Raw genomic sequence first — 12,666 nt, forward strand, 5'->3', positions numbered from 1 at the left:
CAAGACTTCTAGATAAGCCACTGCTGATGGTTTGTTTACAAACACACATGAAGCTTTATCTTTTAATATATTTTTTCCAGTTTCGCAGAGAAAGCAGTTCTGGCCCACTTTGTTGTTCTCATGCTTTTATGGTTAACACGTGATCCTAAATTCATTTCTGGTTGGTCAGTTTTGTTTAAAGATAAGTAAGTTGACCTATATTTATTTTATAATCTCTCATGTTTTTCTGGACCTTCACCCATAAACAGCGATAACCTAGTTTGTGCAGCAAACAAGTAGGAAAAAAATTAAATAAGAAATTTAAAAAAAACCAACATTTTTTTAATTGATTTTTGGTATTATCAAAGTATCTTTGTGTATAATATGTGTGTCTTTCAAACCCAATAGAGATGCGATCTTACCAAGACATTATATAATTATATGTAAATTTTCTTGTAAAATTTCTTCAAAATCATTATTCTTTCGTAACAATACAAAACGGATATCTTTTTTTCTTTCTATCTTTCTTCCATTGGCTGGGTCCAGTAGGACCCAGCCAATAATATAGATTTTAAACTTAATCGTAATGGGCCTTCCGCTAAGCCCCACCCCTGGGATATTGTTGCTAAAGGCCAACTCAGACAGCGTCGGCCGACGCAGCCCGACGCGATTTGTTGTCGCGTCGGGTCTGTGTGAGTTCAAAGCAGACGCGATGGTGTCGGGGGTAGTCGCGTAGTAGAATATTAAACATGTTTAATATTTCTCACGACGGCTTAAGACTGTCCCCGACGATAAATCGGGTCGGGCTGCGTTGGCCGACGCTGTCTGAGTTGCCCTTAAGATCCCACAAAAAGATAGCGTAAAATGTACCTATACACGTGCGTTTGTAGGACAAGAAGATAGCGTAAAATGTACCTATACACGTGCGTTTGTAGGACAAGTACACGTGTGCTTGTTAGACACGCGTGTATTTCTAGAATTAATCTCATTGGTCAGCTGTTCGGTTTGATTGGCACTCTGGAAAGGTCAATTAAGAGGAGCAATCTAACCAAATTGAATTTTGTTTAATTTTAATTAATTTTTCTTATTTTAAATTCAATTATTATGTAATGTTATCGTACTTGAAGGTATGTTACGGATTCCACTTGTGCGATGTTCATCGCCATTAGCCTGTTCATGTTCCCGCTTGAAGCACCGACGTGGACTTGCCGCAATCCAGCAGACGGTAAATTTGAAAATTATCATTATCTATCGATATCAATCATTCATTGAATCAGTTAATCGGATAGTCACTCAATAATTCTATCGATCGATGAATCGATCGGTCGAACGATCGATTAATAGGTCGATCGGTCAATCAATCGATAAATAGTTCAACCGATCGATCAATTAATCACGATAATATCGATTGTCTTTGTACTTTTCTCTTGAGCTTTGTCATTTGATTGTATTTTATTGTATGTGTTGCTGGAACCTGGTGGATAACAATGCTCCAGGTTACCCAGGTTAAAGTATAAATAAATAAAATAAACAAAAACATTTTAATTTGCATAATAAAGAATCCAGCACATCATTCGAGACGGGTAGGGGATATCCCGGTGTACTGGTACAGACAGCCCCTGTAGTGGGGCGAAGAAGTCATTGATCGAGTTCCTAGTCCACATAATCAAGCGCCCTGAGCATCTTATTTGATGAACGCGGCGCTATATAAAACTACCGTAAATGCTCGAATAAGCGCCGCTCTCGAATAAACGCCGCACCAAACGTTATTTTTTTTTTCGTTAAGCGCCGCTCTAGAATAAGCGCCGCGGCGATTAATCGAGAGAAACACTATGAGAAATTTTAAATAAAAAAAGATACAGTGTTAAAATATAACACAATGGTGAGACAAGTATTTCTTTACAAACGTTTATTTACGATGATATACCGGTAACCTATGATAGGTCTACCGAACTACGGTTCAATGGGTTTGGACGAACCCCCATCTGTGAAAAAACGTAACAAAATACAACTTGGTCCGGCTTACAAAAGGCATGCTAACCTAACTAGGCATAGGTTGGAAGATTAGACAAACTAGGCCTAGCCCAACTAGTTTTTCAATTAAATAAATTATATACACTGTTTTTGGTTCGCCATCTTAATAATTTATGTACGAAAGCGTGTTCTTCATGCCTATCGGTTCATCGATCCATGGAAGAAAGACTACATATCTAACTACTCAATGTTGTTGGAATATAATAATATATTGTCTGTCTTCGATTTTTTTCCCTGTATGATAGGCCTAAAGAATGAGATAAAATTACCTGACCTTTTTTCAAGAGTGGGAAAACTTTGAATTTTGAAGAATTAACTAAAGGTCATTAAAAGACTCCTCAGAAGTCGGGAAAGCTGGTTTCCGGCCAACTAGGAATCAAAATTTTCCCGGGTGAGGACCCCCGACCCTCCTTTCATTTTGGGTTTTTTTTTGGAAACATTTTCAACCCCCCTATTTTAAATCCTGGATCCGCCCCTGCTATTAATCATTATTAGTAGCCCTACCGCTTATATTTCTAAATTTACTAGACGACTTCGAATGTTGTTTTAAATGAGCTATCATTGTTTTTTAATCGAACATTTTTTCACATTTTTAAGAAAACAGCTGCTTTCGTTTTACAGTTGGCAACTTACATGTCCTCAAATATTTCATCCATTCTCAGAATAATCGTCCTCAGAGAGTGATTTGCCGCTGGGTGTGTTTTATTTTGTCAAAATTTCAAATTGCGTGTTTTTTCTGTTCTACTGAACCTAAATCGCACATTGATCAATATATAACCCTTAAGGGCAATAGGCTTAATTCAGCAAGGAATGTCTAAGATATGTAAAAATAGCATGAACCTGACATTAAAAGATAATAAAGGTCGCTTTGTATTAGAATGTTCAGGTGTTCTGGTAAAATGACCTGGTCCATAAATTATTGCATCAACATGCCAGCTGTTTTTTACAACTTTAGGAGAAATTTTAGGATAAACCTTTTTATTTTCAAAAAGCACGAATTGCCAGCTCCATGTTTCAATGTTTTGCTTATTTTTTGCTTGTTTTTATTGCTTCATTTATTTTTTAAGTGCTTAAATATGCATTTCTCTTGGAAACGAAAACAAAATCATAAAAAAATAATTTCGAAACTAGCTTGCTCATTTTGTAGTAAATACAAATTATTAACTTGAGCATAAACATTATTGAATAAAAAAATGTGTATCCTGATTTTTATACTGAATAATGATAATAAAAATAATACAAGTGCTGTTAGTGTTTCTATAATGTTTCGCTGTAAAATTGTGGGTAAACATTGTTTAAATACATTAATTTCTACGTTAAAGATGATCAATTGTATGCTACTTCGGAAATGAGCAAGTTGATTTTAAAATGATTTTTATGATTTTTTTTTCTTTTTCTTTCTTTCTTTTTGTATTTTGTATGAGACAATATACATGGGAGTTGTGTTTAATAATGTTTATATTTATTATTTATATGTATATTCTTTTAAGCAGTTGACTGTGACGTTTAAGCCAAGCACACATTGCGGCCCACGATTCTATCTCCGCTCTCTATTGACGACGCAATGCCGTCTACTGATTATCGGTTGTAAACGGATCGTCGTTGTGAAAGATAGGTCGCGCGCCCATCGTTGTTACGTTGTGGCTTAAAGCAGGACACTCAGTACATCGTACGACCGTCGGTCGACGAATTAAAGCTTCGCCTCAAATTGCCGTCGGGCGCACTGAGCGCCTGACTTTATGGAATATTGTGTCGAAGACTGTCGGTCGACGATGTGCCCCGACTTTTTGTCTTATTTCAGCGTCCCATGTAAAGTATTTTAGCGACTTAATTATCCCTCACAAAAGCGCCCTTTAGGGACTATTTTGTAATACACGTGAATAATCGATACCATTCAATTACTATATGTCGATTTTTGTGTCGTTTTATAGAATCCTCTTCTAATTCGGATTGCGGATCCATCTTGACATGGGCTGCCGTACATCAGAAGATGGCATGGAATGTAATAATTCTGCTGGGCGGAGGATTCGCAATGGCGGAGGCTTGCAAGGTACTGCATTCTATTTCTCGGTCAAAATTAATCTTAATCTGGAAAATCGGATATTTAATGGCGAATTAAAGTGAAATGATATTATAAACTACTTAGCAATCTAATATGAGGCTTTTGAGGTTTTAAGAATTTATAAAAAAATATTTTACGGTAAGCCAGAGCTTGGAACTTTAACTCGTACATTCAACTTTACGTGCTTTACGTGTGGCCGAGGTTGTGTAGGTTTTTAATTCGAGCAGTACTATTTAATTATGACGTCACTTTAACGATAACAAGGCCAAGGCGTATCTGCGTGCAAGTTCACTTGAGTAGGAGTAGCCAATGTCCGATCTTGGGCGGAGAATTTCCGTTTTTCCAAATCTTAGCTACACCTACTGTTCTTCCCACCCACGCATTATTAATACGGTCTTACTTTATTATATGCGGTACGCGTATATCTAAAATTATATTTATATGTATATTCTTTTAAGCAGTTGACTGTGACGTTTAAGCCAAGCACACATTGCGGCCCACGAGGAGGATGCTGCATTTTCGGCCATTATACACTTTATGGAGTGGCTGCTCTAGTTTTAAGTCATCAATTCATGATCCTATTCATCATAAGTCACTTAATTTTTCTAATTTACTCATTGCACACCCACCAATCGGATTCACTTTATCGGATAATCGGATTCATAATATCGGAATAAATTTCATTTTAATATTCAAAATACAATACAGTATTACCAATTAAATACAGTTGTAACTACTACCTATGTGTATAAGAGACAGTTGTACGCGCGCACGCCTGACCATGGACGGACATATTGGAAAAGCTAATTTTATTTATTTATTTATTTTTTGTAGTAATTTGCGATTTTGCCAAACTTCCTATTATCAATTTCATCAATTAAGTCCGAGAGAGGGTTAAGGGACTCAAAATGATTTCACTGTTAGATTTTCTTGCGGTCAGAGTCCGCTCCTCTTCTTCACCCATACCGTCAATAAAGTGCACCCTCTCTAATGAGATTACTTTTTGTACTTCGCATCTCGCACAATGCGGTCGTTCGGTTAGGCTGAGATATGTTTGTTTAAGTGTCAAAATCTCAGTCAGAATCAGTTTTTTAACAAATTTGAAATAATTCCTATGAAATATTATATTTCACAAGTGTCAATCTAGCAACGGAAAATATCATGTCGGCCGTTTTTATGTGTGATAACAGAACCTAAAATCGAGGTAAGGCTAGGCCTAGCCAGCAGCGTTGGATAGGCTAATGTTTTCGGCGCCTACGATATTTCTTCTCACGACCTATCGCAAAAAGAACATGAAAAATTCATCCGCATTTATTTTTTGTGTGGAACACAAAAAATCAAATTTCAGTCTTATTTTACATTTTTTTCATTCTTAGGAATGTCTAAATTCAGTTAAACTAGCAATTCCGTATTATATTTATAAATCTTTATAACATTATACAAAAATCAGATTTTTCTTAAAAATTGAAATTTTGCCGGGAATGGGGCTTTAATATTCAAAATACAATACAGTATTACCAATTAAATGCAGTTGTAACTACTACCTGAATATACTTGACAATTCGCAGACTATACGGTACAATCAGCCACTCACAATTATAATATGATTTTCCAATTACTGAGAAGACCTGTATACTCCTAATTTAAATTGTTTAAATAAAGTTTAAGTATTACCCGACCCCCCGACTGATTAACCCTTGACCTTAACGTGTGGATATCACATTATCATCGAATATTAAGCCGAGGCCTACATGCTAACCTTATATTTTATGAGGGCGACCGCCCGGCCGAGTTGATCATTATAACATCTTCAGTGGTCTATATTTAGCAGCTGACTCTTTAGGGGCTAGACGAATAGGCCTACTGGGGTTTATGAGGTCCTCGAAAAAAGTCGTGCTATTTGCTCAATTTCAAGTCTTGATTTCATGTCTGCCCCGACAAGACTCAATAGCCCTCATTAAAACCTTTACCCAACTCCTTTCAATCAATCTCGTGTAAAATTAACATAAATGCTACACAAAACATTACTCCTAGTTTTTTTCCGAATTCCTCGTAAGTTCGGGTTGACAAGTAACATTGGTCTTGGAATGGCTTTTATTCATGTTGAATTATAATTTCTAACCAAAGCTTGTTTTTAACTTGATCTTATATTGATATTGTTATCGTATTATTGTTGTAATTATCATTATTAGCACCTCCACTCTATTGTGGAAAATTAATATATGCTACACTCAACAGGGAGGCAGCATTTCCCGCAGTTTTTTTTCTTCTGAATTCCTCCTAAGTTCAGGTTGATAAGTAGGCCCTACCCTTGGTTTTGGAATGGCTTACTAATGTTGTGAATTCTGTTCAAGTAATTCAAAGCCTACCAAAATGTATATTAATATTCTTATCTTTGTCGATTTTATTGTCATTATCATCACTTTCGCCATTATCATCACTCACCATCACCACCACCATCATCATTTCATTTCTACGATTAGTGGTTATCGAGATATGGATAACCCATATTTAGGGTCAAATGTTGAAATGATGGTTCCGGTCATTTTTGGTGCAACTTTTCCATTAGATTGTGAACATCATTCACGTAAATCTAAACTTTAATCCTCAAATGCACCGCAATGTTATGCGGCTATGCCTGCCGACATCACTTATGTTGAGAGAGCGCAACGCAACCGATGCTCTATCAGCTCCCATCAATGGCAAATATACCGATAGGGGATCCAATAACTTCAAAAAGTTCGGGTGTTGGGAGGCGGGGTGAGGGGTTTCAACCAAGAGCAAAACAGAGTCCCAGAATAAACCTCTGGCGGGATTGATGGGGAGGGATTTTATTGTTAGGTGTAAAAGTGTGCTTTTAAACTAATTTGCAATTATAATAACTTTGTTCGGGCCGGCAAACTAATACGTTTTGGCTCAACGACCTCGTCTTGGCGGCGGACGACAAAAAAGTACAGTATAATGCTTGTCCACTGGGGGAAATCCCTCGGACTTACCGTACGCTGCAGTCGCCACTGCCCACATTATGATCGTTTTCAAAGGACTTTTCATGTTATTTTTGTTACAGGAGTCTGGGTTGTCAAAGTGGATCGGGGTCCAATTATCTGGTCTTGATCAGATTCCCCCAGCAGTTATTCTTTTCTTAATCACAATTCTCATCGCGTTCATTACTGAATTCACCAGCAATACCTCAACTGCCAACATATTCCTTCCACTCATGGCGGAATTGGTATGTAAACTTTTTGATTGTTAAGCCCAGCACTCACTGCGCCCGGCGGTCGTCGGCCACCCGGTCGATCGTCGGCCACCCGGTCGGCCGACGCGATTCTATGAAGAACGCAACAAACCACGACGTGCGCAACGGATCGTTTTTAATACCGATTCGATTCGTTTAACTGTCGCCGACAATCAGCAGACGGCGCCACGTCGTCTAGCGCTCACACGGAGCGAAGTTGGATTCGTCGGCCGACGGTCGTACAACCGTCGTACGATGCAGTGAGTGCCCGACTTCATAAAATACACAAATTATTACAGTAGAGTGTTGAATGTTGTCATGAACGTCATACAAAGTTACATATCGAGAAAGTAAATATAAATGTGGATACAGTAATTAGGTAAATAATTGCTTCAATGTGACGTCATATTGCAAGATTGGAATGCTAAGCCATGTCCAGAGTATTAAATTTTTTTGGCAAAGCATGTGAAATGTCTAAATATGGTCATGATGACATCACACCCTGACCATAATTTTATAGGCACATCATGAATGGGACTTTGTTGTTGTGGACTTTTATTCTTTTATATTTTGCTTAAAGATGTACTGTCCCTAGCAAAAAACAAAAACAAACCATAAAAATCATTTTTGAAATTTACTTGCCCATTTTGAAGTAACATACAAATTATCAACTTGAACATAGAAATTAGTGTATTTAAAAAACGCTTACCCACAAAAACCATCATTTTACAGCGAAAAAATGATAAAAACACTTCCAGTCACTGGAAGTGTTTTATTATCTTTATTATAATTATCCAGTTATAATTTGTATGTTACTGCAAAATGAGCAAGTTCATTTAAAAAATTATTTTTTATGATTTTGGTAATTTTCAAGGACAGTACATCTTTAAAGTCTGTTTCCATAAAAATCGCTACACGCTACGCCGACTCCTTTGGCGGCGCTGCTTGGTCAGTTAAATCTGGGAGCGTTTCCCGATTGCGTCGGGGACAGCTACGCAATGCAAGGATTGCAGCGAAAACGATGTAGTGACTGTGTAGCGATTCTATGGAAACCAGACTTAATCTAGCGAATTGTTATAATGCAGTAGGCCTACACATTAGAAGGTAATCGTAAACGTGGGTTGCAGTATAAACAAACCGTCGACGGAGAATAATGTATGATATTTCAAGAATATAAAAATATTGTAGAAGAACTTACGATTCATAAAATACTGACAATGTAATTTGGATGATTAATGCTTAGTTGATGAGATTCTTCAATTCTCGTTTCCTTTTTCGTTTCGCCACCGAGGATGTGGTGGACCCAACAGATGGCAAAATAGGTGCACCCTCCCCTACCCCGCCAAGTGTGAAATAAAACTCCGGAGCCTTCAGGGATACACTCAAAATAGATAAGGGAACACCTGAACCCCATAGGTCCCCTCAATTGCCACTCGCACCCCTAGCGAAGAAATTCATGTATTCGCCACTTGGTGTCCCAATACGTGGTCATCTTCATTTACATTGGACACTCGATGGTATTTTAAAATATTTTTCTCATATAGGAGTTTAATTACTGTTCCTATATTTGCAGGCCATTGGAATCGGTGTCAACCCCTTGTACTTTGTATTGACCGCAGCCATCGCTTGTTCTTTTGCATTTATGCTGCCAGTAGCCACGGCACCAAACGCGATTGCATTCTCTTACGGATCGTTGACTGTTATGGATATGGTAAGATATTTGAGAGGATATTCCGATGAGTTCACATAATAATTATCTATGGCACACATGAGCTTCTTGGTAAGGGGGGGGGGGAACTGGGGGAGGAGGGCCAAACCCTCAGCTCAAAGTGCCCGTTCAAGACTCCATTTGAACATTAATGACATTTTTAAAATATGACGACGCAAAGTTTCATAGCTGGTCGGCCCATGACTGCTCTAGTTCTATTTTAAAATTAATTATTTGAAACATTAAAAACGATTGAACCAATCAAGTTTCATTATACTACCCACAGTCAAGAATAAAGATTCAAAACAATTTGCATAATTCTTCTTCAGCTTATCGATAGTCATATAAATGTACACCGGGCCTCAAAATACGACTTTCAGTACGGTATATCCCCGTCCGTCAAAGTTCTGCTATACAATTTTTAGCTCTAATGAGAAGATCCAGAAACACTAATATAATATAATAATTAATATATATATATATATTAATATATCTTTTTTAGATCTTCTGCCTCTATTATGCTGCCCTCATGAGGCTGATTGATTAATAGTTGATTGATTAATAGATCTTTTTTAGTTACTACTACCTCTATTATACTGCCCTCAGGAGGCTAATTTATTAATAGTTGATTGATTAATAGATCTTTTTTAGTTCTACTACCTCTATTATACTGCCCTCAGGAGGCTAATTAATTAATAGTTGATTGATTAATAGATCTTTTTTAGTTCTACTGCCTCTATTATACTGCCCTCACGAGGAGCTGAAACACTCGGCTGATTGATTAATAGTTGATTGATTAATCGATCTTTTTTAGATCTACTGCTTTTATTATACTGCCCTCATCGTAGCCTTTTCGAGATTTCGAGAACTTGTTTTTTGTTGAAATTAATGTTTTGCTTTTGTTAATTTTCTACATTTTCCAGGTGAAAGCGGGGGCTATTTTGAACGTCATATGTATCGTGGTAGCGAACATCAACATGAATACACTTGGAAGTGCAATGTTTGACGTTCATTCGTTTCCAGAGTGGGTGAAATCAGATGCAATCACCACTGTCGAAACCATAGCTAATATATCTGTCGTATAACAACATATCTTAAAATCTAAATGATGTTATATTATTAAGCTAGTTCTAAGTTTAAGTGGTTCACACTTAAAAGAGTATTGAGTTTGTGAGTCAAACGCGTTTGATTGCGTTTAGTGTGAACCTATATTTTAGGCCTACTGGTAATATTGCCGATCTTGGCGTAACACTCACGCAATAACAATTTTCAGAAAGATCCAGGCCTATTTTTGTTGTCTAAAATGTTAGGGGTGTTTTGTGTTTTTTGATCAACTTTAATATATAGGCTACGGTAATTATATATGAGCTGGAACTTTTTATGTATTTTGATTGATCGTAATTCGTATTATTATTATTATTATTATTATTATTATTATTATTATTATTATTATTATTATTATTATTATTATTATTATTATTATTATTCCAAAATGAATAATATGTATAATAATTCGTATTATTCTTTTTGGTATGGTTTGGTAAATTCAAAGATTATTCTGTGTAATAATCAAGGTACAGTGCATTGTGTCGAACCGAATGTAGGCTGCGTGGGCGTCGAAATAGAACATAATGGGAACAAACACGGATTTTTTTTTTAGACTTTTAGTAATGTGATAATATATTGTTTTTTCGCGAAATATGAAAAATAATCCATGTTATAATTCCTCCCATATTCCTGTGTCAGCGATTAGCAGAATCCTATTCTCTTAGGAGAAATTATTGTACTTCTAAGCGAGTCGTTGACTGGTCAAGGCTGCGACGGACTAGCAAGCACGTGTGCACCTACAGCAGCTCGATAAGGGGGCCACGTCCTCCAAATATTCTGATTGCGAAACATTTTTAAAGAATTTCGACAGAACACATCTTATAAACTTTCTGATCCTGACTTTTCTAAGACACAAAATGTGTGTTTGACGAAAGCCTGAGGAAAGGTTAATGAGATAGGCCTATATATAGGCATATTTAAGCTAAAGAAAGGTGGAAAAGGATGTCTAGCCGGGCTTAAAATCCTAATTAAAAAAAATTGTATGATTATGGCACCTCTAGTTGGTCGGAAATGGCACTCTCAGACTGCATTTGAATATAATTTTTATCTTTCTCCACTTTTAAATTAAAAAAAGGGGAGATGGTGTGTCGGCTGGCCCCTTGAATCTGCCACTAAAATACTCATCATAAAAAGTTTTTTAAATTATCCTTTTAGTCATAATTATGTATCTCGTGCAAACTAACATTCATAAAAATAATTATTTATTATCTACTGATTAGCTTGTGACGTATTCAAAATTCGAACCATGAAAAAACAAATAAGATAAACCTAAAACAGTAATTTATTTAGTCTTTTCGCATGTACAGCACCTTTAAAATCAATCAAGAGGTTTTTACTTTTCTCCTCTTTTTGAATTTCACTTTTGTGCAAGTAATATTGCGACTACGCTATTGTGAGTGGAAATAATACCGTCTAATTTACGATCAAATAATACTAGGGAGATAAGGAGCAACAAAACATTAGTTAGCATTTTGATTTCACAAACATAACGGTGATTAACTTAATTTATCATTATAAGTGGCGGCTCCAGGAAAGCAAAATATAGGGGGTGGGGCAGTGAGGAACTGGCACAAATTGGGAAACTAGATCACTTCAGCCGGCTCCACCATGGTTGGAGCTGAGGAAAGAAAATTTATGATTATGACACCTCTAGATTGTCGGAAATGGCACTCTCAGACCTAAATTCTAATTATAATTTTTCTTTGTTTTTATTCCATTTAAAAAAAAATAATTTTGAAAAATTTAGGGTCGGCTCGGCCCACTTAAATCCGCCACTGATTATTATGACGTCATTGCAAGATTGCGTCAACGTAACACTGGAGTTTGTAAACTTTTGGTATCACTAAAAATCGAAATAGATAGACATGTCCGTGTCAAAGGCTGTATAATTACGGTATTGTTTAATAATGGCTATATAAAATTCAATTGACTAACTATAATTTTTTGAAATTAGGAAAAACAGTAATCCTATGTATGTAGATAATATTAAACACTAGTATATACGTACGGGTCATATATACAAAAGGAATAAATCGTTTATAGTATAAATTGTACACTTTTGAGTTTGTAAAAATATTGGCCTATATAAGTATACACGCTTCCAATTTTAACAATTTCAGTACGTTGTTTTCAAAATAAAATTAGCCTCTGATAACCGCTGCACCCATAAAATCGACCTATGGTTCTGATGTGGTTACGAAATTTAGGCCTTTAAACAATTACGTTTTTACTCAGTTTTTGGTCCGGAACGTGCCGCACTTGTAAAAGTGAACGGACAAATTTCATGACAGTAATGCGTAATCGTTATTCTTTCCATTCGCTTCTAAAAGTGGGGTTTTAATTACAGAAGATTGGTGAAAAGTGGGGGGGGGGGCAATCGATATGATGTCCCCCTACTTTGAAAAGTGGGGAGGGGGACGTGTCCCCCTGTCCCCCACCGATCGACGCCCATGTGTCTGGGTGGAGAGTGATAGTCCGGTAGGTAAAGTTTTGTCGAAGGACACACTGTCCAAAACACACTGCGAGGAATTGAACGGCCTC

The 12,666-nt window shown here is 36.7% G+C and overlaps 1 protein-coding gene across 2 annotated transcripts in view; it reads left to right on the forward strand.

Moving 5' to 3' along the window:
- The window catches only part of LOC117102207 (solute carrier family 13 member 2-like), a 15,236-nt gene extending 4,022 nt beyond the window's left edge, over nucleotides 1-11,214 (forward strand). The window contains exons 5-10 of one of the 2 annotated variants that reach the window (XM_033242439.1): nucleotides 81-185; nucleotides 1,107-1,204; nucleotides 3,945-4,063; nucleotides 7,143-7,304; nucleotides 8,884-9,021; nucleotides 9,942-11,214. In XM_033242439.1, the coding sequence (XP_033098330.1) occupies nucleotides 81-185; nucleotides 1,107-1,204; nucleotides 3,945-4,063; nucleotides 7,143-7,304; nucleotides 8,884-9,021; nucleotides 9,942-10,103 (784 nt within the window). In that variant the 3' untranslated portion in view covers nucleotides 10,104-11,214. The remainder of the gene's footprint in view (nucleotides 1-80; nucleotides 186-1,106; nucleotides 1,205-3,944; nucleotides 4,064-7,142; nucleotides 7,305-8,883; nucleotides 9,022-9,941) is intronic. The other variant, XM_033242440.1, reaches the window with a different exon arrangement.
- The last annotated feature ends 1,452 nt before the right edge of the window (nucleotides 11,215-12,666 follow it).

The sequence above is a fragment of the Anneissia japonica genome, unplaced genomic scaffold (assembly GCF_011630105.1).
Source record: "Anneissia japonica isolate Jap-2015-1 unplaced genomic scaffold, ASM1163010v1 scaffold38052_len244707_cov166, whole genome shotgun sequence".
NCBI lineage: Eukaryota > Metazoa > Echinodermata > Crinoidea > Comatulida > Comatulidae > Anneissia > Anneissia japonica.